The sequence below is a fragment of the Macrosteles quadrilineatus genome, unplaced genomic scaffold (genome assembly GCF_028750875.1).
Source record: "Macrosteles quadrilineatus isolate MER2022 unplaced genomic scaffold, UCM_ALF_1.0 Scaffold_8__2_contigs__length_117827958, whole genome shotgun sequence".
Lineage (NCBI taxonomy): Eukaryota > Metazoa > Arthropoda > Insecta > Hemiptera > Cicadellidae > Macrosteles > Macrosteles quadrilineatus.
In genome coordinates, this window is record NW_026542601.1 from 104351783 (window position 1) to 104379761 (window position 27979).

At 36.0% G+C, this 27979-nt stretch overlaps 1 protein-coding gene across 2 annotated transcripts; it reads right to left on the bottom strand.

Annotated features, from left to right (window-relative positions):
* Positions 1-20: 20 nt before the first annotated feature.
* LOC129000831 (uncharacterized) lies at positions 21-27896 on the bottom strand. Of its 2 annotated transcripts, XM_054427875.1 has the most exons (6): positions 27809-27896; positions 27461-27515; positions 23742-24184; positions 22570-22680; positions 10543-10583; positions 24-356 (listed from the first exon to the last, which is right to left on the bottom strand). In XM_054427875.1, exons 1-6 carry the CDS (start codon positions 27839-27841, stop codon positions 320-322), a joined length of 720 nt encoding a protein of 239 aa, XP_054283850.1. In that variant the 5' UTR covers positions 27842-27896; the 3' UTR covers positions 24-319. The 2 variants fall into 2 exon arrangements, with proteins under 2 accessions (XP_054283851.1, XP_054283850.1); XM_054427876.1 differs by lacking the exon at positions 10543-10583 and having other exon boundaries at positions 21-356.
* Between the last annotated feature and the right edge of the window lie 83 nt (positions 27897-27979).

A 27979-nucleotide genomic window follows, 5' to 3' on the forward strand; every position in this document is an offset into this window, starting at 1 on the left:
CAACTAAGGATGGAACTTAGTGTAACAGCGGGGCTGAAGATGGCCTAAAGGTCGAAACGTACGTCCCTCCAATACACAACTGGATTGATTGACGTAAGTTACAATTGTTAATTCAAACATCAATCCGTTTGCTACAAATCAATCATGATGACAAATGTATTCTTCCTAAATGAATGTCAAAATAATAGGTTAACATTTCTGATACTTTTAGTTTTATTAATTTTAATATTTACACCCAGCAGCTAAAATAATTAACTAAATTTTACGTTCATGGACATTCCTACTTTGACTTCCAACGAGTTTCTCATTTTGGTATGCATCAGCAGCCGCAGCAATCATTCACAGTTTGCCGACACCTAGAGAAAAAAAATGCTGTGAGAAATAAGAAACTGAAAATAAGCTTAAATTGATCATCGTTGTATTTATTTTTACCTTCAATTCTATTTTTGTCCTTTTAGGCCATCGTCATATTATTAAAAAATCAGTTTCACAGTATTTGTACATTTTATTTTCATCTGTTATCTTTTATCATATTGATATCATCAATATTAGAAATCAATCTTTATTATTTAGGTAATCATAGACCAAACATTTGATTTATTCAATTAATTAATCTATATTTAATTCCGTAAGCGAATTCACCATCCAGAAAGCTAAAAGACTCGACCCATTTAACATTTTAAATGATCAGCTTCTTTTCAGTCATCCTACTCCTACTAATATTATAAATGAAAATGTTTGGATGTATGAATGTATATGTATGTTTGTGACAAGTAAACACGAAAAATACTGGTCGGATCGGGCTGAAATTTGGTGTGATGATAGCTCACATTCCCGATTAACATATAGATGCATTCTTATCTCAAAAGTCCTTTCAGACTCCGCCCCAGTGGCTCTGGAGTTTCCCATGTTAACCTTATAAGTACCGGTAATCATATTTAAAAGGAATAAACGAATTTAGTCAGCTGTTTCAACGTTTCAACTACACAAGTTGGTTCTATGATAATACATAGCGTTAAAAAGTTATAAGGTTTACCTTCAGGGTGCAGCACTATTAAACTTTTTTGAACTTGAACCAACTAGCAACAAAAATCTGTGATAAGTTATACAATGAGAACTTTACTTTATCTATTGTTTAGTTGCAGTGGTAGAACATTATGGCTATAAGATGTGCTATGCTATACTATAGCTTCATACCGTAGATTAAAAGAACCAAATTCTCTTAAACCATGTCCAATCCCATTGCAAATGCAAAGCCAAGTATAACTGCAATAAGCATTTCATACTTATACACCAACACCGTGCGAAGAACGGGTACTCTGCTATAGTTCGGCCGCTTAGAAAGCGACCTCCTCCAGCATTGGTTTAGCATTAGCGCGCAGGTCGTTTTCTAAGCGGCCGAACTATAGTTGTTTTTGTTTATATTATTTGATACATATATTGACAAGCTACAAATCAAAGAAGTAGCCCATGGTGGATGGAAAATACATAGGTGTGCTATTCCCATCATATGCTGACGTCACCCAGATTGCAAACACCCTTTTCACCATCTATCTATTACTTATTTAATACGCAAGCAGGTTTTTTGTGACAATTACTCCTCCGAAACTACTGAACCGATTGACATGTTTTTGATGTCATTGGAAAGAGTGTAACTTGAAGTTGTGCAGGAAACTTTCTTTTTGGGGAAATAATAAGAGAGTGAGGCCCTGGGGCCCTTTAAAGTTTCGTATTTCTCCATAAGATTAACATGGGAAACAAAAATTGTTATGAAACTCCAGCTGTTGTCAGAAATTAAAAGTGAGAAGAAGAACATATGTTAATTGGAAACATTCAATAAGTTTGCTAATTTAACAGTTGGCTATAAACATTTACTGACTTGGTTGAAATGAAATATTTACTATTTGAATTCGGGTTGGCGTAAATATTACAATGGAAAAAAGCGAGAGAGCCTGGATAATTTGATATAATCTGTTATGTACATCTTGAGTATTTCTATAATCTTTGAGTCGAATCTTTTAAAGTCATGAGAAATTATGACTGTTATTCGTTTTAAAATAACGCCTGTAATACTTAGGAATTGCTCGAATTCGAGCAACAGGGACACTAGTACTTATTTAATACGCAAGCAGGTTTTTTGTGACAATTACTCCTCCGAAACTATACTGAACCGATTGACATGTTTTTGGTGTCATTGGAAAGAGCGTAACGTGAAGTTGTGCAGGAAACCTTCTTTTTAACCCTTTGAGTGCCAACGTCCGGGGAACCGGACGTTTTTAAAACGAGCCAAAAGTGCCGACGTCCGGCCGACCGGACGTTTTTAGAACGAGCCAAAAGTGCCAACGTCCGGCTGACCGGACGTTTCGTAATGATCGAACAGTTGTCATAACAACCGAATGGATACTCGGATTCTTTTAACCCATATATTAACATTGAGTCGAAAGTTACTAGATGCGATACATCGATTTTCGTTGGTCGAAATATCGAAAATTCGATTTTTACAAAATTTTAACCTAAAAATCGCCAGATCGCGCTCGGCATTTTTAGCGCGACCTTCGGGAAAAATCATCGGCATTTTTTGAGCGTTACTTTTATTTCTCGCCTGGCACTCTAAGGGTTAAGGAAACAATTAGAGAGTGAGGCCCTGGGGCCCTTTATAGTTCCGTATTACTCCATAAGGATAATAAGGGAGATAATTTTTATTTACAGAAACATATGTTTGTTACTTGAAAATAATCAAAGTCTACTACATAATAATTGCTGTGTATTATAACTGTTAATGTATACTACATTTCCATCAAGGATTGTGTGCCTTCTTAAACTTTACTCATATTGAATCTCGCTACTTTATTTTCATGCTGGGAATAGTAAAATTTAGTTGAAAATAAGTTACCATATTTAGAAAACTTTACTATAATAATATTGATGTATTTAAAATCCCAAATCTTTGACATTATTAATTCATTAGAAACGAAACAGCTGATCGAGAAATCAAACAAATCATCTACTTCATGTGAATAATGTTTTTACACAAACATAGTTTTTTTTAACCAATAACTTGATTCTTTTTTACCTGTGGGTGATGTATTTTGAGTTTGCAGTTACGAAAGCACCAAGCCAAGTAACTTTTATCTAATTTTCTTTACAAACTAACAGTATTAATTAATTACTACATGAACTTGACAAGTTAGGTAATTAATTGTCAGTATGCCAAGGGGAAGAAGAGTGGGTCCTAGAAAACAGACAAAGGCGGAGACACCCATCTAGAAAATTCAACTGAGTTTTTAAATATAGAGGTCAGTGGATTGCCAAGACACAGATTATACTAATAAAAGGGGGCAGTGGTTTTATTGATATTAATACATCAAAAAGGGCCTCATTAATGGCACAAGGCTTCATGTGATCAGAACGGTTAACAACAATGTAAAGTAGAATGTAAAGTCCTAACTGGAACAAGTGAGTGGGGACATATTTTGATTTCGAGGATAAAAATTTGCACGTCTGAAACAAACTTACGTTTTAAAATGGAAAGAATGCTAATTTCTGTTTTTTTTTTCATTTGCAGCACAAGCACTTTAATTAAAGAGCAGCACTGTTCTTAGCCAGACCAATTTCAGTCATGAGCAAATATATATATATATACAGAGTGAGTTTTAAATGAGTCCCCCCCCCCCTACTTTTTTCTACATTTCTTAAGATATCAACTCCGGACCACATCAGATCGTTGTAGAGTAGCAAGTACTTCATTTTGACTGGGTATACATTTTCGGCCGCCATCTTGGATCCACCATATTGGATACAATTTGATACAAAGTATTTTTTTCAAATGTAAAGGTAGGGTTGTGACCCATTATTTAAAATTAGAATTTTACGCTGATTACAATGCCACAATTAGTTTTTAAAAATCTTGATCCGTTTTAAAATTATAAGGACTTTTTATAACTTTATTTTTAGGCCATTTTAACATTGTGAATTTACAAACTAGACCATAATCTCAAAATAGTGGTAGATAAAGATAAGTATACACCTAGTACATTCAATGTCGACCTATTTTCACTTGGTTATGACGGAAGTAATTTTTTCGGCCGCCATCTTGGATCCGCCATTTTGAAATGTGATCAATTAATTTAAATATGAAGGTGGTGTTGTGACCCATCATTTTGAACTACTTTTTTATACTAAACTCAATGCCGCAATCCGTTTTTGGTTATCAAGCTTTCTTGATGAAATATTAAAATTATCTTATTTAAAATTTCAATATTATAAAAACCAAAGATGCAAATGAAAAACGGATTGCGGCATTGAGTTCAGCATAAAAAAGTAGCTCAAAATGATGGGTCACAACACCACCTTCATATTTAAATTAATTTGTCACATTTCAAAATGGCGGTCGAAAAAATTACATCCATCATAACCAAGTGAAAATAGGTCGACAATGAATGGTGGTGTCTGCCTATCTTTATCTAATACTATTTTGAGATAATGGCCTTAGTTTGTAAATGCACAATGTTAAAATCGGCTAAAAATAAAGGTATAAAGAGTCCTCATAACTTTAGAACGGATCAAGATTTAAAAAAAATAATTATGGCATTGTAATCAGCGTAAAATTCTAATTTGAAATAATGGGTCACAACCCTACCTTTACATTTGAAAAAAAAACTTTGTATCCAATATGGCGGATCCAAGATTGCGGCCAAAAATGTATACCCAGTCAAAATAAAGTACTTGTTAATTATTCTACAATGATCTGACGTGGTCCAGATATGATATCTTAAGAAATGTAGAAAAAAGTAGGGGGGGAACTCATTTAAAACTCACCCTGTATATATTTGTTGTTTTAAGTAAGGCTACATCTTTTAATAGGATACGCATATTTATTACAGAAAATTCTGACCAGGGTAATTTTTTTTTTTTTTTTTTTTAGGGAGAGGAGGGAAAATGCTTTTACGCACACAGGTAGCCAGCCTGTAGTGTGAGACTCCTGAAAATTGTCAGACTACTCACTAAAAAACCCCCTCTACTCTGTTGGACACAGACCTGGAATTGTTTGTCACATTACTTCAAGTCAGGCCAACATGTGACCTAAGCCCTCAGGGCTCGCACCGTTTCTGGCATTTCTATTCTTAATGACCTACAACCGCATCCCGGTCAAGGTCGATCTTCTTGGCGCGGAGAATACCCTGGATATAATGTGACACACAGGTCCAATTGTCCTCACCCTCCGTCATAATCGGTATGACCGTGTCCACCGACAGCAGTCCTATTAATTGTTGAGCCTCCAGGCGGGGCCTTTCCCAGCGCTGGCAGTGGAAAAATGTATGTTCCACGTCATCGAGAATGCCTGGGCAGTATATGCAGTCGGGTGACACGGCTTTGCCCATCCTGAACAGGTACGACCGGAAAAAGCCGTGTCCCGTCAGAAATTGGGTGAGGTAGAAGTCCACCTCTCCGTACCGCCGATCAACCCAAGGTTGGACTTGCTGTATCAGTCGCCTGGTCCAGAGTCCCCGCGTCTCCTGTTCCCAGCCCTCCTGCCACAGCTGGTAGGTGCGGGTGCGTTCCTCTGTTCGTGCCTCGTCCTCCCCACGGCGCCGGTAAATTGCCTTTCTCTCCGCCGCCAAAAGTTTGACGGGGATGACTCCAGCAATCACCAGGACGGCGGGCTCGGACACCGTTCGGTAGGCAGATGCTACCCTCAGTGCTGCCTGACGCTGCACTCGGGCGAGCCGCATCCTGTATGCCTCCTTATTTAGTGCGTCTGCCCACACCTCTGCACCGTACAAGAGTACGGACTGGACCGAAGACATTAACAGCCTTCTACGACTGGACCGAGGCCCTCCGACATTGGCCATCAACCGGCTAAGAGAAGAAACCACCCTAGCGGCCTTGTCCGCTGTACGGAAGATCTGATCCCGCCAGCTAAGCTTGCTGTCTACCATGACCCCAAGATACTTGGCAGAACGAACAGTTTGAACCTCGACGGCTCCCACCCTCAACGGCACGATGGTGTCAATCCGTTTTTTTGTCAAAATCACGATCTCGGTTTTGCTCAGAGCAAGCGAGAGACCGTGGTCTGCCATCCATGCGTTTATGGTACGCATAACTTGGTTTAGCTTTAGCTGAGCCAGCTCAACGCTACGTGCAGCTATCAAAGCTGCAGTGTCGTCTGCGTACCCAACCAAGACTGTTTCCTCAGGCATTTCAGACCTCAGAAGGCTGTCATAAGCGACGTTCCAGAGGTCTGGGCCGAGTATGGAACCTTGGGCAGCACCAGAAGTGACACTCATCGTCCGCGGGCCCTCCGCAGTGTCATACGTTAGGAGGCGAAACCGGAGATAATCCTCTATGATGCGCATGAGGTATGCCGGCACGTGGAAGGTGTTCTCCAGAGCATCCAGCATATCGCACCACCTCGCCGAATTAAATGCATTTCGCACATCGAGCGTTACGAGCAGCACAACCCTGCGAGAGTAGTGGGTAAAATCCTCAGCTCTCATCACGGCTTGCTTCACCTCCTCAATCGCATCAATCGTTGATCGCCCCATCCTGAATCCATACTGACGAGGGGAGAGGTCCCCCGCAGCGACAACGGCTGAATTTAGCCGGGAACGGATCAATTTCTCGAGGACTTTGCCAGCCGTATCCAACATACACAGAGGTCTGTAAGAGGATGGCAGATCTGGGTCTCCCTTGCCCTTCCCAACAAGCACAAGCCTAGCTGTCTTCCAGCACAAGGGGAAACCCCCTTCAACCAGGCAGTCGTTATACATGCTCAAAAGGATCAAGGGGTTGGTAGTCAAAACCTTCTTGAGGACTTCACCGGGCACCCCATTGGGACCACGAGCCTTGTTGTTCTTCAGGGATATGACGGCCGCCACCAGCTCTTCAGGGCTGAAAAGTGGGACGTTGTCCACCCTTCCATAATCCCGCAGTGGGCGCAACGCGTGAGCCGGGAAAAGGGACTCGACTATCCTCTCCATAGTGACCCTGTCCATGACGGAAGGTGGAGAGCGGGTTCCAAGTTTCTTGGTTACAAGTTTGTAACCCAGGCCCCACGGGTTGGAATCAACATCGTCCCTTAATTTATCCCAGCAACTGTGTTTACTCCGATTGATGGCTCGACGAAGATACCTCCTAGCCACCCTATAAGCATCCGACTTACGCCGTCTGTCTAGGGGTTCTCTAGCCCTGGTAGCAAGTCTTCTGGCCCTCAATGCCGCTCGACGCAATTCCGCAATCTCGGCAGTCCACCAGTACACAGGACGCTTATTGCACCGGTATCTCCTGCGAGGCATAGACTCATCGCAGGCCGAGACAATCAGTTTCATCGTGGATGCAACTAACGCCTATGCGTGAGGCACGCCAGTTGCAGGATGAACCACCGGCGTTCTTCGTAGGATGGCTCCATTGAATTTTGCCACGTCCAGTTTTTTAATGTTCCATCGAACGGGCACTTGACGAAACGCTGCCACTTGTCTCTGATGACCATCCAGGACGTCAAAAATTATGTACTGGTGGTCACTGGCCGTGTAATCCTCCAGGACTCTCCAGGCTCTGATCCTTGGCAAAAGAGACTCAGATGCAAGGGTAATGTCTGGGATCGTTCCCCGCATCCCAGGGCGCCGGAAAGTTGGCGTGTTGCCCTCGTTGACGACAACGAGTCCGGCTCTGGCAGCAAAGTCCAGAATGTACTTGCCCCGGGAATATGTGAGGGTCATTCCCCACTCGACAGCCCTAGCATTAAAATCCCCACCCACGACGACGTGTCCTGTGATATTGCGCACGCTCTCTTCCAGGCGGTCTATCTTCTCACGAAAGTCACGGATGGCCTCATTGGGAGTGAGGTAGACACTAAAGTAAGTGACATCCCGGCACCGAACCCAAACGAAACCTCGGCCCTTCGCGTGACCCCGTACTTGTACTGTAGCTGCATTACGCGCCCAGATTGCAGCAGTACCAAGACTATCAGGGAACCAAAAAGCTGGGGGTAATATTCCTGAAGATAACTTTAAGACTAAAGTCATAGTATTCATGGAAGTGCTTTTGTGATAAAAATATTGTTTTTTAGTGTTTATTTTTAAAAGTGTTTTCTTCAAGCAGCATTTTATGACCCTCATAATATGCTGCATAGGCCAATTGGTTTGATATGATAAAATAGTTTGTTAAATTTGTTTTTAAAAATCTAAAAAAAATAGCTACACTATAACATACTTAACCTTGAACACTTATTAATTTAATCTATCTATATATTAATAGGCAAGCATGTTTCTTTAAAACCTTTTTTCTCAGCTCGTGTGCATCGCAGGAGAAATCTACGCATACTGCTAGAAAGATATTTGCCTGTAGATGTGCAGAATCCCTTTATAAATTAAAATAGGCTAAAAAATAAGCACAAAAAACGAATTTGAAAACTTCAAAAAATTAACATGGACCAACTGGGTTGCCATGATGGTGACGAAATAACAACAAAATGTAAACAGAAAATCAAAACAAATGGAAGAAATCCCAATCACATGTTTTATTTACAGTGTGGGGAGAAAATAGAGAAGTCTGTACATTAATTATTTTTGGTCGAGTTTCGACCACAGGACGACCACTAGTAAATATATAATACGCATACAGCTAGAAAATGGCTGGACTGCTTCCCTTCTAAGGCTTTATTATTACTGAATTTAATTTTCGATGTCGAGTCAATATATAACACGATGAATTCGTTTTCTAAATTAATATGTTTTTTGCAGGGCATTGAGCCGCACAGGTTCACTAGCTTAGAAAAAATTATGTAAACAATAACAATCAAATCAAAACAAACATAAACTTATATGGCAATACAATCAGGTGATTTTTTGTTTGCAATCTTTGGCACATACATCACTTCAAAAACCACTTTTTGGGTTCAGTCAGAGTGACTCAAAATAGATATTTCCACCTAAAACTCAAACTCGAAAAGTTTGATGAAAACAATACTTTCTCCATAATGTACAGGGGGGAGTAAAAATTTAAAGTTCGTGGTGTGTGTGATCATGGTATGTATTGCTTCTGGAAAATTGAATTTTTTTTAGCAGGTTTCTCATATAGCTGGAATAAGCTATTACTGTAGGTCTCATGCTAAGACCTGGACCCGGGACCGATTTATTTGTTCGTTTTGAGGTCCCCAGAGGCCAAAAAATCCATCCATTCATATTCATATATATATACTGTATGTCCGTTAGCACGATAACTCGAATTAAAATGATCTGATTTTGATGAAATTCGGTACAAACATGTAAACCTACATTTATTCGAACTACCTTGCGAACCAGCATGATCAGACTATTGGAATGGGGGTTTATGGGTTTTCTATTTTTGACCCTAAAAACAACAAATTTTGCAATTTCTTTCTAAGCCATTTTGTACCAGTACAGCTTAAGAAAGAAATAATTTAGTACAATGAAGCGCTATTGTATGCCTAACGGTTACGGAGAAAAAAAGTGTAATTAAAAATTCCCATGCTATTCTTATGGAGAAAATGAAAACTGTTGTAGTTTACTTGTTTATGGATATATGTTGATAAAATTAAGCAAATTTATTTATTTCATCTTATACTATTGACACACGGTAAAAAAAACTTGTTTCCTTACCCGTAGCAGCAAACCTAAGCACTCGTTAAATCTAGTGTTATTTAAATTGGAAAAAAATGTCTTATTTATGGAAATACTAGCAGAGTACCCGAACTTCGTACGGGGTCGGCATATAAGTATAAAACGCTTATTGCAGTTATACTCGAGCTTTGCATTTGCATTTTCAATGGGGGAGGACACCGTTTGATAAAATTTGCTTATTTAAATTTACGTTATACCATAGTATTACATATCTACCATAGTCATAATGTTCTACCACTTCAACCTAAACAATAGAGAAGAATAAATTATTAAAAGTTTGCAAAATATCACAAATTATTCATGAAATTAAAAACATAAACATAACTGTAAACAATCCTACTTTGACAGTTCTCATTGCATATCACAGTTTTTGTTGCTGCTTGCTGTAGTTATGGTAAATGCAAAACAAATAATAGTGCTGCACCCTGTTGGTAAATCTTATAACTTTTTAATGCTTTTCATATCATAGAACCAACTTTTTTAGTTGAAACAGCTGACAAAATTCTTTAATTCCCTTTAAATATGAATACTCATAAGGTTAACCTGGGAAACTGCAGAGCCACTGGGGCGGAGCCCGAAAGGATTTTTCAGAGAAAAATATGCCTATATGTTAATTGGGCATGTGAGCTATCATCATGCAAAATTTCAGCCCAATCCGTCCAGTCGTTAATGCGTGATTGAACTTCAAACAAACAAACAAACAAACAAACAAACACACAAACTTTCACATTTATAATATTAGTAAGATTTTAGTATGTAATCAGACAAGTTAAAATTAGCTTAGTCTGCAGGTTTGCTGCGGGGGGTATTTATTATCTCTATAGGATAATTTACTTATGTGTATATTTTTAAAACTTAGTACTTAGTAAATAGTCTGTAAAATTGTTTAAAATGTACTCACGGAGCGCAGCAATAGCAACAAGTAAGCGGACCCAATATACACTGAAAAATAATTCCACTTGTTAGTTCAGGATCCACAAATTTGGTTACGGTAATGATTAGCCAATATGGTTATGTTTCTTACAGTCAAATAACATAAAAGCAAGTTAAGATTTTTGCACAAATAATAGAACAGAAATTTATTTTATAAATATGAAACATTTGTCCTAATTTGTAGTTTTTTTCCTTTTAGTGAATTTCCCAAATAGGGAATTAGCTATTACCGTAGGTCTCATGGTAAGACCTAGACCCAGGACCGATTTACTTTTAGCGAATTACCTATATAGGGAATAAGCTATTACCGTAGTACTCATGGTAAGACCTGGACCTGGGACGGATTTACTTTTTTCGTTTTCAGGTCCTTAGAGGCCAAAAACACCATCCGTTCAAATTCTTATACAGTATACCTATATATAATTCTAGGTGAAACCCGTCAAAATCGACGGTTGCTTTAAAGGCTTACGCTAATTCATCTAACTGCGTTAATGGAGTGAAATTATAAAAAAATTTGAGCATTTAACATTGTTTAATGAGTAATAAATCAGTGTAAAAACAATAATGTCTATTGGGTTAGTTTAGAAAATATGGTTGATCATTCAATGAATAACATATTTCTTATACAGTACATCATAGGAGTTATTGTTACTATGTTAACTGGTTTCTCTTCTTTTGGTGGAATATATGAAGGATGCTTTTGGAGGAACCTTTAAATAGTATTAAAATTGTATTGGTGGATCTTTTGTGGTAAACACTTACACGATTTCATCAGTGTTATACAGATTAAATCTATGCTTTTTTAGAAAAAATATCTATTAATTGAGAAGGCACCGACCGTTCTTAAACCAAACGGAGGCCCACCCTAAAGCTATGTAAGTTTTATTTTTTCCTTCGTCATTATGGTCATCATACCGTACAACTGTGCAAATGAATAACCCTCTAGTATAGTTTTGATAAATTGGTCACTGGGTTACTGTTACATCTGTAATTGCATGACATGCGGATGTCAGTTGTCTCAGCCTTATCAATTCCATAAATTTTTCAATATAATCTCTCTTCGGATTGTTAGGTGTAGTGGAATATACTTGTAGTCAAGCTGGCTTTTATTCTTGAACAGCTAGGGGCCTAGTTCATATGTTCGTGCGGCTTCATTGGCAACAAATAATACAAATGACAAATCAATGCTGCATTTCCAAAAAGCAAATACTGTCTGTTATGTGAATAGCGACGTTAACATGAATTGTTGTTAATCAACGAATCTTATAAAGGATTATTAAAAATATATGATGTTTACAATCTATTTCAAACACAAGGTAAAATAAAAATAAATATATAGATAATTAAATAAATCTCAAAAAGCCAATTTACACAAATGAAATTTCATATAATATTAATTGACCTGAGTGATTAAAAGTGAATAGACCTGACTGTAGAACACATGTTACCATAGCAACTGGACTTTCTCCTTCTTCTGCCATGAAATAGGTGATGGGTTAGAAAAAATTTGTGTGGTCTTAATAATTTCAAAGTAAAAAGTGAAAATTAGACAAAATATTCTAATTGTTTCAAATAGGAAGAAGATCTGGAACAATTGAGAGTAACCCATTTTATTATACAGGCAAGAAGAAATGGTTTTCAGAGAAGAAAATTGAATTTGGTAATCTCCATGTGATTTGTTATAGACTATAGCCTATTTAGGTGTTGGACAATTAGTGAACATTACTTCTGAGGTGGATCGAGCAACCTCATAACTGATAAAATCTATATAAAACCTTTTAGCGAATTTCCCTATAGGGAAGTAGCTATTACCGTAGGTGGCACGGTAAGACCTAGACCTAGACGTACTACACTTGGCGGAAATGACATCGCTTTAACCAGAAAATTTTTATTAGCACATTGGTTTAACCGGACTAGATTGGCAGTAAGTGGGCAGTACTGAAATGACTGTTCTTGTGGGAAAGATTTGAGACCATTGATCAGGTGTCTAAATCCAACAGAAAAGAAACATAAACAAAATTGGATCTCAGAAGAGATGAAAAATGAAAAAAAAGAACTACTACAATTGGCCTTAAACAAAAATCCTGCCTTGAAATACGAGTTGAAACAAAACAAACTGAAATATAGGGCAAAATTAGTCAGAGCTAAAACAAATTATTTTGAAAATAAAATACAAAAATCAGCCAATATACAAAAAACAGTATGGCAGATTATATATTCTGAAGTTGGAAAAGGAAAGGGAAAAAGAAATAAAAATATTACTTTGAAAGAGGGAAATTGTAGCTTAAGTGACCCCAGAACTATTGCTAACATGTTCAACAAATATTTTACTAATGTTGATCAGGATGTCAGAGGCAACCAATGTGAGAGCAAGATTGAAAATCAAAGTCTTATTGAAAATGAGCAATGTATTAAAAGAGGTTTTGATTTTAAATTTATTGATGCGGGGGAGGTGGAAAAAGTAATTAACTCTTTAAAAAACAAAAATTCTGTTGGACACGATGATGTCCCTATTAAAGTTATAAAGCATGCCAAAAAATGTCTGAGCCATATTTTAAGTCATTTAATAAATTCATCTTTTGTATCAGGAATTTTTCCAAATCAATTAAAAAAATCAAAAATAATACCAATTTATAAGAAAGACGACCTAGAAACTGTGTCAAATTACCGTCCTATTTCTCTCCTACCAGTAATATCAAAAATTTATGAAAAAATTGTCAACAGTCAGTTATTAAATTATTTAGAATAATTTAAACTATTAAACAATACTCAGCATGGATTTAGGCCTGGAAAATCTGTAATTACAGCAGCAGTGTCATTCATAGAATCTATAATTGAATCGGTTGATAAAGGGGAGTTCACAATTGGAATTTTCATGTACCTAACTAAGGCATTTGATAGTGTCAACCACACCCAACTGATAGATAAATTACTCATTTTAGGGGTTACAAAAAAATCAATAAAATGGTTTCAGTCATACCTAAATAATCGTTGTCAGTTTGTAGAAATCACACATAATCATGATAACAGAATTACAACATTTTCTTCTGAAACTGAAAGGGTTAAATGTGGGGTACCCCAGGGGTCAATCCTTGCCCCCCTGTTGTTTTTATGTTATATAAATGATGCTGGTGGTGCACTCTCATGTTTGCCTCAGAACAATCTTTGTTTTTATGCAGATGATACAAATCCCAAAGTATCGGCTGAGTCAGTGCAACAAGTTGAAATTTTAAGTTTTGTTGAATTGGCAAACATTGGAAACTTTCTAGAGCAAAATAAATTGAAGCTTAATCTAAAAAAAACTATTTTTTTAACTTTTAAAACAAATCATTACAAAAAGTTAATTCAACCAAATATCATGTATAATGCAGAAGAAATTGAACATAAACACAGTACACAGTTTCTAGGTCTAATTGTGGACCAAAATTTAAACTGGGATGAACATGTTGATAAACTCCTTTCAAAATTATGTTCAGGACTATGTTCACTCTCTAGAATGTCTTATTTTTGTAACCATAAAACATTAAAAAACATATATTATGCTAATGTCCATTCACATTTATCCTATGGTTTGTGCCTTTATGGTTCAACTACAATAGCAAATTTGGATAGGATACTTAAACTTCAAAAAATAGCAATAAGAATAATTTTGAAATTAGAACACAACGAAACAACCAAAAATAAATTCAAAGAACTGAAAATGTTAACGGTATATGGCCAATTTATTTACGACACAATTATTCTAGCAAAAAACTGCTTGAGCACCTCTGAGACAAATTATCACCCATACAACACTCGGCATAAAAAATTCCTTATTTCAAGTAAACACAAATTAAAATTCTATGAAAAAACTATCCTATATAGGATTAAAATTTGTTAAGCATCTTCCTAATGAAATCAGAAATGAACAAAGGAGGAAGAATTTCATGAGAAAACTAAAACTTTATTTAGTAGAGAAAGCGTTCTATTCCCTGGAAGAGTATTTTCCACCTCCCCTCTTATCGGTAGTAATTAATTCAGTTTTGATTATTTTCATTTCCTGGTTCTTGGTTTTAATGTACATAATGATCCAAGATATGCAAATTTGTAAATTATTAATTTAAGATAGATTTAGTTGACACCATTCAATGTACAAAACTGTACTTTATGAATAAAGCATATTTGATTTGATTTGATTTGAATGCTCTCCTAAATTTAAGTGGAATATCACAGTAAATGGTCCGTTTTAACGAGTTTTTGAGGACGTCGGTTTAACCGGAAAACAAATTATCTGGACTGGCCTCGGTAAGCAGGGGGTCTCCACACTTTTTACTAACCCTGTATTTTTTTAGAGTTAAATTTTATGGTCTTTGTTGCTGAGTAGCGCTAGTAAACATGAACAACCCTTTTCGTTAATCTAATAACATTCAAAGGCTCTCTAAGAGTTCAAATTCTTATTTGTATATATATCTATATTATGTTTTCACTAAGCTGAATGAATACATAGAAGTAGCCTCTCTGAAAGGTCTGCTCGCCGGTAAACTAGAGGTCCCTATCTTAAGACAGTAAAATATGGCAGCCAATTTAATATAAAATTGCAAGTTATTTCTGATTTCTAAAGATTTCAATCAGCTTCTATTTTTTACTGGATTGAGATAGAAACCTCTAGTTTGCGTTGTTAGTTTTCTTTTACCAGGTGCTTCAAAATGAGGGGTCACTCGATGGGTCTTTGTATTTGAAATTTTTGAGTTTCCCCCAAAATCCCCCATTTTGGGTTTGGGAACCAAGTGGCTATTAGGCTTAAAAAGTACTTCATAACATGCCAAAAAGGTGTGTAGAGTTTAGTTTTCCTAGTGTGAGCCGTTACAAAATTTACAGGGCGTCTCCAGACTTGGAAAGCTGCAAGTTAAATTTAATTTCTGATAATTTCAATTGGCTGCCATTTTTTACTGGATTGAGATAGAGACCTCTAGTTTGTGTTGTTGGTCTTCTTTTACCAGGACCTTCAAAATGAGGGGTCACTCGATAGGTCTTTGTATTTGAAAGAGTGCCAAGTTTAGTTTTTCTAGTATGGGCCGTTAAAAAAATAACAGGGGGTCTCCACACTTTTTACTAACCCTGTATCAAAGTGCACCGAGCAGCATCCTTTACCTTTAATTTGTCAAAATAAAGTGTATTCACAATGTTTTTTCTGATTGATTTTCTTCTGCATCGTGTCATGTTTTGCAGTTTAATGTTCTATTACGAAATCAGTAGGCAAGCATCATAGTAATCCTTAAAATTATTTCTTTTTGAGTTAACTTATATCAATTGTAAGGGTTGGTTTCTGCCTGTTTCTGCCTTTTTTGACCACTTTACCTATATTTTAGCATACTATCTAAAACTGATAATCATAGGTTCATGAGATTATTGCCACTACACCTAGAACATTACAAACCAAAGAGAGATTATATTGACAACTTTATGTAATTGATAAGGCTTAGACAACTGACATCCATATGTCAAGGAATTTCAGCTTTAATAGAGGTTAAATCATTGGCACAGAAGTATTGTATGATGACGTAATGAAGGGAAAAATCAAACTTACACTGCTTAAGGGTATGGGACAACCGACTGGAAAAAACAATCGACTATAGTCAATGGGGTTTTTAAAATCAGTCGGTTTTTTCAGTCAAATGAAAAACTGAGTGAATTAAACAACAACTGGTGGTGTTCAATCAGCGCAATGGTTTCAGTAATTGCAAGGAAAACAGTTGATCACATTATTACTGGAAACGTTTGAGTCTTTGTTGTTATTTGTTGTTTGTTGTCTTTTGTGTTGACATTTTATATGTATTATTACTTAATAACATTTAGTTTATACAGGACAAGTTATATTCAGTAGTTCTACTTTCTCAAACTAAACTCAGTAAAACAAATAGTATTCCTATTTGTTTATAACCTGGTTAAGGTTTTTAAAGCAGATGTTACTGTATAAGTCATTTACATTTAAATCATGAGTACCGGCACAGTACTTAACAGTGACTTGGAAACTAAACCCTTTTAAAGATATAAAAATACACATAATTACATTATTTTAATTATACCTAAACACTGTTCACAATTCGTGTACAGTACGATAGTTTATCTACAACTGTTTTCATTCACCAGTCAGTCTCAACAACAGTCAGTATGGTTCTTACAACTACAGTAGACTCCCTCTTATCCGGACTCCTCGGGACCGAGGCCAGTCCAGATAATTTGTTTTCCGGTTAAACCGACGTCCCCAAAAACTCGTTAAAACGGACCATTTACTGTGATATTCCACTTAAATTTAGGAGAGCATTCAAATCAAATCAAATCAAATATGCTTTATTCATAAAGTACAGTTTTGTACATTGAATGGTGTCAACTAAATCTATCTTAAATTAATAATTTACAAATTTGCATATCTTGGATCATTATGTACATTAAAACCAAGAACCAGGAAATGAAAATAATCAAAACTGAATTAATTACTACCGCTAAGAGGGGAGGTGGAAAAATACTCTTCCAGGGAATAGAACGCTTTCTCTACTAAATAAAGTTTTAGTTTTCTCATGAAATTCTTCCTGCTTTGTTCATTTCTGATTTCATTAGGAAGATGCTTAACAAATTTTAATCCTATATAGGATGGTTTTTTTTCATAGAATTTTAATTTGTGTTTACTTGAACTTGAAATAAGGAATTTTTTATGCCGAGTGTTGTATGGGTGATAATTTGTCTCAGAGGTGCTCAAGCAGTTTTTTGCTACAATAATTGTGTCGTAAATAAATTGGCCATATACCGTTAAAATTTTCAGTTCTTTGAATTTATTTTTGGTTGTTTCGTTGTGTTCTAATTTCAAAATTATTCTTATTGCTATTTTTTGAAGTTTAAGTATCCTATCCAAATTTGCTATTGTAGTTGAACCATAAAGGCACAACCATAGGATAAATGTGAATGGACATTAGCATAATATATGTTTTTTAATGTTTTATGGTTACAAAAATAAGACATTCTAGAGAGTGAATATAGTCCTGAACATAATTTTGAAAGGAGTTTATCAACATGTTCATCCCAGTTTAAATTTTGGTCCACAACTAGACCTAGAAACTGTGTACTGTGTTTATGTTCAATTTCTTCTGCATTATACATGATATTTGGTTGAATTAACTTTTTGTTTTGATTTGTTTTAAAAGTTAAAAAAAAGTTTTTTTGGGATTAAGCTTCAATTTATTTTGCTCTAGAAAGTTTCCAATGTTTGCCAATTCAACAAAACTTAAAATTTCAACTTGTTGCACTGACTCAGCCGATACTTTGGGATTTGTATCATCTGCATAAAAACAAAGATTGTTCTGAGGCAAACATGAGAGTGCACCACCAGCATCATTTATATAACATAAAAACAACAGGGGGGCAAGGATTGACCCCTGGGGTACCCCACATTTAACCCTTTCAGTTTCAGAAGAAAATGTTGTAATTCTGTTATCATGATTATGTGTGATTTCTACAAACTGACAACGATTATTTAGGTATTACTGAAACCATTTTATTGATTTTTTTTTAACCCCTAAAATGAGTAATTTATCTATCAGTTGGGTGTGGTTGACACTATCAAATGCCTTAGTTAGGTACATGAAAATTCCAATTGTGAACTCCCCTTTATCAACCGATTCAATTATAGATTTTATGAATGACACTGCTGCTGTAATTACAGATTTTCCAGGCCTAAATCCATGCTGAGGATTGTTTAATAGTTTAAATTCTTCTAAATAATTTAATAACTGACTGTTGACAATTTTTTCATAAATTTTTGATATTACTGGTAGGAGAGAAATAGGACGGTAATTTGACACAGTTTCTAGGTCGTCTTTCTTATAAATTGGTATTATTTTAGATTTTTTTAATTGATTTGGAAAAATTCCTGATACAAAAGATGAATTTATTAAATGACTTAAAATATGGCTCAGACATTTTTTGGCATGCTTTATAACTTTAATAGGGACATCATCGTGTCCAACAGAATTTTTGTTTTTTAAAGAGTTAATTACTTTTTCCACCTCCTCCGCATCAATAAATTTAAAATCAAAACCTCTTTTAATACATTGCTCATTTTCAATAAGACTTTGATTTTCAATCTTGCTCTCACATTGGTTGCCTCTGACATCCTGATCAACATTTGTAAAATATTTGTTGAACATGTTAGCAATAGTTCTGGGATCACTTAAGCTACAATTTCCCTCTTTCCAAGTAATATTTTTATTTCTTGTTCCCTTTCCTTTCCCAACTTCAGAATTTATAATCTGCCATACTGTTTTTTGTATATTGGCTGATTTTTGTATTTTATTTTCAAAATAATTTGTTTTAGCTCTGACTAATTTTGCCCTATATTTCAGTTTGTTTTGTTTCAACTCGTATTTCAAGGCAGGATTTTTGTTTCCACGAAGTTTTAAGGCCAATTGTAGTAGTTATTTTTTTCATTTTTCAGGTCTTCTGAGATCCAATTTTGTTTATGTTTCTTTTCTGTTGGATTTAGACACCTGATCAATGGTCTCAAATCTTTCCCACGAGAACAGTCATTTCAGTACTGCCCACTTACTGCCAATCTAGTCCGGTTAAACCAATGTGCTAATAAAAATTTTCTGGTTAAAGCGATGTCATTTCCGCCAAAAAGTGTAGTCCGGTTAAACCAATGTCTGTTTAAAAGGTGTCTGGATAAGAGGGAGTCTACTGAAGTTTCAATCACCGACGTTTGACTGTTTCCAGTTATTCCAACTATTGACGGTTGACTGGTTCCAGTTGCCGTAGGACCGGGAGTATGAAGTGACTACTAGTCGGGGAAATAAATATGTGCACTCGAGTTTGAGCCTAAATTTCTCAGAGATGGGTTATCCGATTTTGTGGAAACAAAAATTAAATATAAGCTGGTTTAAATAAATTTTACGTGGTAACAATTTCCGTTTACCAGAAAAATTTATATACTTGAAAGATCCTAAAAAGTACAGGTTTTTAAGAAACTCTGCACTAACACTGAAGTTTAAAATTTAATTGTAAACAAACCACTGAGCCAATCTTTCTGAAATCCTTATGGCTTATTGGTAGGTTTATTGTTAACATTTCCATGCATTTAAAAATTTTTACTCACAATGGTTTTTGCTGCTGTTAATTTTTAAAACGTATGCTAACATCGTTAATAAGACGCTAAAAATGTCGTTCAAAATACCATCGTGTTTGTCGTGACACAAGAAATAACACCAATATGACAGATTTATAATGCGAACAAAGGTGTTTTTAAACAGATTTATATTTGTAAACAAATATTTCTCCCGCGACTGGCAGCGGGTCGCCTGGTGTTTGTACGATATTTCCCAGCCGGGCGGGAGCGCGTGCGAATCTGCGAAGTTGCCGATGTGTACCTGGCCACCACACTGACATTGCATCGGTATTCACTCGCGGCAAACTACTGTGAAAATCATTATTTAGTTTGAAATTTACATCAATTTACTAACAAAATATTCTAATTAACTAGTCATAAAACAAATACATTATAAGTAATAAGTTAACTATGGTGGTAGGAAAAATATACTTTGTATTAAGAGCACAAAGCCAATTCCTTTTGTGTTGAATGAGCTTGTTAAAAAATTAGAACAGTTAAATGCCAAGTAAATATTTTCCACCAGTATTTATTTAATGGTTTCTTTAATTTGCCACTTTTAAATAAAGCACTGAGAGTAGAAATCTGAGCGGTCATCACCCTTTCCGGGAAGTGTTGCGTTTAAGCTGGAATATCCGATGAGTAATGGAATGTACACATTAGCTTCCATCTTTCTTGAACTATGGTCGCTATGAGAGATGACTAACCAAGCTAACCAGGTCGTCTTATATTTTTACACTGGTAACATCTATTTGAAAATGTGTGTGCATCTACCGATGCAATGTCAGTGTGGTGGCCAGGTAGACATCGGCAACTTCGCAGATTCGCACGCGCTCCCGCCCGGCTGGGAAATATCGTACAAACACCAGGCGACCCGCTGCCAGTCGCGGGAGAAATATTTGTTTACAAATATAAATCTGTTTAGAAAACACCTTTGTTCGCATTATAAATCTGTCATATTTTTGTTATTTCTTGTGTCACTACAAACACGATGGTATTTTGAACGAAATGTTTAGCGTCTTATTACCGATGTAAGCATACGTTTTAAAAATTAACAGCAGCATAAAAACTATTGTGAGTAAAAATTGTAAAATGCATGGAAATTTTAATAATAAACCTACCAATTAGCCATAAAAATTTCAGAAAGATTGGCTCTGTGGTTTGTTTACAATTAAATTTTAAACTTCAGTGTTAGTGCAGAGTTTCTTAAAAACCTGTACTATTTAGGATCTTTCAAGTATATAAATTTTTCTGGTTAACGGATTTTTTTTAATTGTTACCACCTAAAATTTATTTAAACCAGCTTATATTTAGTTTTTGTTTCAAAAAAATCGGATAACCCATCTCTGAGAAATTTAGGCTCAAACTCGAGTGCACATATTTATTTCCCCGACAGTTTCAATCATATCCGATTGAATCGGTTGTTTTCAATCAATTGTTCCCATCACTACTTAAGGGTAGACCAGATTTTGTAACTGTGCAATAGACAACAAAACTGTGCAATAGTCCGGCCCTGGTGGCAATGTCCAGGATGTATTTCTCCCGGGAGTTTGTAGATGGCATTCCCCATTTAACAGCACTTGCATTAAAATCCCCAGCGATGACGACATGCCCAGCAGTGACACGCACAATTTCCTCTAGGCGCTCAACCTTCAGAAGGAATTACTGTATGGGCTCATTAGGGGAAAGGTAGACACTGAAAAACGTGACGTCCCTACATCCATACGAACCTACAGCCGCGTCCGTGATCCCTCACTGGTGCCTCCAAGTTGTTTTGTACCCAACAAGCGGCAGTAGCGAGAGAGTCTGGGAACATAAAAAGTGGGTTTCTGTCACGGTACTGCTCGCTGATTTGAAGGATATCTGCGCCAAATTCCTGGACCAGCTGGTCTAACAGAGAGTCAGCCGTCTTGGACCTCTTAAAATCACCCTGGAGAATCCTCACTTTTGACACTTGGCCTGTTTAATTGTGAGTGCAGCCAGGAATATGACCTAATGAGTCGTCATTTTGGCCTTTTACTGCACAGTCGAAACAGCACTCTAATGCTGCACAGTTTTTCCTTTTGTGGCCCAAACCACCACAACGGAAGCAATTCTTCCTTCGATCGGGTCTCTTACAGTTTTGGGAAGAGTGACCAAACCCGAGGCAGCGAAAGCATTGCGGTACGACCACCCTCCGCCTGAACCTGCCATTGACCCATCCGATATCAGGTATGCAAAATTCAGCAGCTTACTGGCATCTTGGTCTCGCATTTTAGCGAACGCCATTCGTTGCACTCTATAGTTTGGTCGTGTGAGCCATACCTTAAAGGAGTCGGTATTCTGGATATCAGGGTTGGCCTTTATGATGGCCTCCCTGACCTCAGCCTCCGTCGAGAGTTTGTCAAGGTCCCGGATCTCCGAAGCCTATACTACCTCTTTGACCTTTGCAGCAAGAGCTGCTCGGTCGTCAGATTTTCCCAGCTCAAGGAGGACTGGGTTCTGGGTACATCTGATGGACTTGACGATGGTTTTTGTCCCCTCTGGCCTGGCCTTAGTCTTAAGCTAACCCAAGACTTCAGTGAAAGATGACCCCCCCCAGGAGTTTAATCAGAATTACCACAGCCCTGGGCTTTCTCGGCCTAGGTTTCTTTGGCACGGAGGAGACCTTCCCACGATCCTCCCTCTGTCTTTTGCAGTCATCAGCCAGAGCACAGTATTTAATAATATTCAAATTCGTTTAGTTAATGATGGTATCTTAAAATTGAAAATTTCAAACATGTTGCTAATTATAAATGTTTAAGACACCTTCTTAAGCATTATTTAGCAAATTCTTACATTAAGAGTGTAAAATTCATAGAAATACCACTGTATAAAGCTTACCAAATTAAGTGTAGGATGATTTTCCTCAAATTTTGTCAAGGCACTTTTGGGGCAATCAAGACAGACTCCCTCGCATTCACGGTGGTACATTAGATGATTGACAAATTTTTCCTATAAGTATATTAAAAATCTATATTAATAGTAGTATATTACAGACTTCGCAAATTTCTAGTCACATGATTGAATCCTGAATCTTGAAACATATTTATAAATGAAAATGTTCAAACAAAAGAATAAGAGGAAAAAAATTAAAAATTAAAATAAAAATAGTGTGCAGGTTTGCTGCATCCCCCCGATGCATATTTATCTTAGTCGTGTAAATCGGGATTGCATTCCAAATAAAAAAAGGTCTACCTATTTTATTATTTGTGTTGACGACCTTCAAATCTTCAAATTAAGAGACAAGACATCCTGTATCAAGCTCAATGATCACTACTTGGGACTGTCCAAACTAATTGCATAGCAAAATTGTGGATTCAGGTCCGGACTGGGATCATTTGAGGCCCTCAGTAAAGGGGGCCTATACAGAACGATTATTTTTGAAAATTATGTGCTTTGTTTACGCATCCAAATTTTTCAGCATTCAATGTAGATCTAGTTTCTGATAAATAGGACTTTACAAGTCTCATTATTTTCAAGATTATGAAATAAAAATGCTTCAAACTAAATAATTATAATTATTTTACATTATTTAACATGTGGGTCTTGAAAATATGCAGGATGAGGGATTGAGGGTGGGAATCCCCAGACAAAAAAAACATTGAGACCCACTCTACTGGGATTTGACTGAGTGTTTATATTTTCACTAACACTACCAATTCCGAATTTGTTATTTTGTCTTCACTCTGCCTGGCCTCCCAAACTATCTATAACGATAAACAAGCAACATATGGGCAACCTTACCCTTCGGGAAATGCCCCTAGAGAGGATCATTTTAATCCATACCTAAGTACCTCTTGTTATCCTTCTGGATCCGTTATGTTACCAGATGGGGATGGAATAATTTCAAGTCTCTGTTAAAATAAATTATTACTTTTGTTCAGGTTTAAGAAATGGCTGGGGCAAAATCCCTATATGTATCAGTTTCAGTTTTAAACCAAATCACATTACAGTTACCAATTACAGGGTAACCCTTGCATTAAATAATCAGCTATAATGTAATATTAACTTACCTTAACAGAAAACCACTTAAATTTCTGAGCTAAACACTTCTCATCAGTGTCTTCTACGGTTACTTTAATGTTTTGGAAGCCATTTTCCGGTAATTCGAACAGTAAACATTCTTTTTTCTCCTCTTCTTTATATTCTACTTGAATGAGTCTTGTTGATTCTTCCTCTAAAGAGATACATGTAACATATCTTGTTATGTGCCCCTTGCATGAATCCACATCAAACACAGACAAAGGTTTCCATTGAAGTCCGTGTTTAACAAACAATAACAAAATAAATGAACCACTATTAACTTTATCTTGGTTTTTTTTATTTTTTTCAAAACATCTCATGAAAACACGGCCTTTTCCACTTTTCGAATCATTGACCCAAGTGATCTTGGTGTTCCAATCTTCTTGTGCTATTTGTAATAACTTTTCTCCATTGATTTTGGAGTGCTGTATCACTAGAAATAATGGTTTTATATCAATTGATTAAATTTTAATCTGTTGTAACCCATACCCCATACATAAAATTAAATTCAATACCATTCAACATAAATTAATCTTCTACTGTTTTATAGTTCATGCTCAGTCTGTTGCAAACATAACCAAACAAATCAAGTCTATAAGATAAATTTATCATTTGCTAACTATTGTATACTTTTATTTGAAAGTGTTGTGTTCAGGGGCGGCTCCAGGAATAATCTTTTGGGTAGGTCTGACTTTTTCTTTTTAATAGCCTTGAGGTCTGACAAGGGATCATGAAGGAGTTTGATCGGTAGATGAGAGGTTTGAGAGGCTTCCCCGCAAAAGGGGGAGAATAAAAAAAATGTTAATGCAAAATAATGAGTTTTAATGCTTTCCCTTTATTTACATGTCTTTATTTATTTATAATTTTGAAATATCTACCAACATTTTGGTTAGGCCTGGGCCTCCCCCTGGAGCCGCCCCTGGGTGTGATCAGAGCCGGCCAAGCACATGCAAAAGGTGCGACCGCACAGTGCCTCGCACTTGTGGTTGTTTGGTGCAATAACAAAATATTGTAAAAAGTGTGAGAATTTCACCTATATTATGGTAATAATTAATTATAAAAATTATGAGAGTTTAAATACTAATATTATACATTGAAATTTTAGCAAATTTCCCTATAAGGAAGTACATATTAATGTTCTGTATGTGACATGGAACAGTAAGACCTAGGCCCGGGACGGATTTACATTTTCATTTTTATGTCCCCAGAGGCCAAAACCACTATTCGCTCAAATTGTTACAAATGTATATAGGCTTATTTATATTTTAATATACCTATATATGTATATAAATGCGACAACTCGAGTAATTTTGGTCGAATTTGGGTTGAAGGTGTAGGTTGGTATTAACTTGGATGAGTTTGTGAACCAGCATAATCGGACCAAAGGAACAGTGGTTTATGGCTTTTTTTGTAGGAATAGGGGTTTCCAATTTTTGGACCTCAAAACATAAAAATTTCAAAACTTCTCTCTAAACCATTTTGAAGAGCTTAAAGTAACCAATAAAATAGTATATTGTTTAGTTTTTACACGTTTATTGGTTATGGAAAAAAAAATTCCGTGTTATTTGTATGAAAATTAAGGAACAGTTCTAGTTTGCTTGTTTATGGATCTGTTGCTAAAAATTGCCAAATTTATTTATTTCACCTTATATTATTAAAATGTTGTAAGAAAAAAACACTTTTTACCTTCACCCTACCAACATACCGAAGTACTCCTGAAATCTAATATAAATGGGAAATAAATATGTCTTGTGTGGAAATATTTTAGTGTGAATCCGATAAGACAAATTTTCTGCAGCTGGGGTATTTAAAAAATTTGTTTCAAGGGGATAGTGTTTAGCTAGAGTTTAGCTACTTGAGAGAATCCAGGGTCTAATAGATACACATTAAAAAGTCACAACTCACAACACATTATTGAGAGTGTCACTTCTCTCTGAAGAAGTCCTATATGATGACAAAATATATCCGTCTTGTGTTTAACTTTCTCGGGTAAGCTAATAGCATAGATAAAAGGAGTATAGACAGGCTGAACCACAGCCACCTCTGATACAAGGCCGTGACGTTCGAACTGGCACTCACATTCCGCCTGGGTCCGGCACTCGTGCTAGGCTATAAACATCAGTGAGAGTATTGCTGCTCTGTATCAATGAATGAAAGTATTTAAATTACATATTTTAGTGGATTTTAGGGTATATAGTAAAATAGACAAATTAGAATCTAGGTTGTTTATTTAGTGAAAAATTGCAACCTACCACAATATGTCTAAAACTAAAGATACAAACATAACTTTTTGGTTGCATTTATCATATTGTAAGTACGATGAATGTGGAAATAGATGGACTTTACATATTTACTTTGTTAATTTGATAATCTATACTATTAAATAACAATCTCATGGTGTCTGAATTATATGTCTGTTATTCAACATATTAAAAACTACTAGACAGACAGGGCTTAAATTTTACAAAATATAGCTACGATACCAAGAATGGTAATACAGTAGGAGGACTAACTTATTGCCACTTCAATATATTTGTAGAGACTTTGGGATTTGTAGAGACTAGCATCTAACAATTTGTTCAAATAAAATTAATTTTCAATTTTCAATAGGAATATTGTTTTAGTCTACCTGAGGAAATCATAAGTTAGTGACAACAAAATTTGAAATTTTCATTTTGAAGGCATACTTACTAAATAATTTATTTTCTTCGAATCGTTACTAAGCAAAACGTTTGCCATTTCTTAAACGATTTCAGAATCCAAGCCAATGGCTTGGTAATGGCCAAGGGAATGGCTTTCCACAATATTAATAGAATTTTTTCACATCAACATTCAGACTGGAGTCAGAGACTATGATGCTTTTATTGTTAGACGGTGCAGTAGGCTACATATTTTTTACTAGTATGCCTACTTAACAGAAACACCGGTTTATTTCTTTGAAGTGCTATTTATTTAAGTTATTTTAATCAATTAATTCCGGTATGTATTTTTCGTGATGGCATTATCAATGTTAAGGTTGGTTTGTCGGCTACTCATCACATAAATTATGAATTTATATTTATGTGATGAGTAGCCGACAAACCAACCTTAACATTATTTTAATCACTTAACAGCAGCTTTTATCAATAAGATAGACAAATAAATAAGGAAATAGTACGGCATTCTCACCTAAAAATCACTTCTCACGTCTATATTTACACGAATCAATGTCTTAATCTTACATTTCTTCAAATCTAAGTTCATATTCGTGAAAATGATTCACACAAAAACGAGAATTGTTTTAAGGTGTCTAATTTGATGGAAGAATAGCAGGAAGCCATTGTTGCTGACGCGGTGGATCGCTTAGAATCTTAGAACACTGTATGTATTATTCATTTTTAATTGAGCTTTCGTAATTATTCTTGCATCCAGGCACATCTCATCTATCTGGCATGCTGTAGTAACAAGCTCAATGTCATTACTAATGGTTAGGGTAGTAGAAACACAATTATGTAAGTCGGTACGCGACTCGTCCATTCACTGTAATGGTAAGACAACCGCGCATCAAGACACGGATGTGACGTTGCCACGTTTCGCTCGCCGCCGCCTTGTATTAGAGGTGGCTGTGGCTGAACTCATTCCTCTCTACAAAATATTTGTATCAGCGACTTGCATTTCCTTTTAATTTAAATATAACATTTCCATTAGTGACTGAAGAGCAAATACCTACCTGGAGACTCTCTTGTCCACCACCAGCACAAAGTTTCAGAGATCGAGGCCAAAACCTGCAAAATACACACACTATGATGTTCTCAATTTACTTAAACATTAACGTAGAAGTAGACATTCCATCTGTTATGAACCAGTTGTAGCCAGTTTGTTTGATTAAAAAAACATTTTGATGTTAGAGTGTGCTTCTGTTTTCTCCTTTAGTTTTTTTTACAGAACTGTGTTAGTTTACAATAACTATTCCTATCATTTTCGCTATGTAAATAAGGTTTCTCAACTTTTGCGCCAAGAGTGACAATACGTTGTCTGATTATGTATATTTATTATTAATAGTAACTTTTAAGCTTACCTGTATTACAAAAACCAACCATGCCGCATTCATGTTAAAAATTCCTCATGAAACTGGCAACAGTTGTCTGTCTTCCACCACCTGTCAAATGACAAATGCACCAACTAATATCAGACCTCTACAAATAACGATAAGTGGTCGTTTTAGGTGTGAGCATGTCAAAAATTAAAA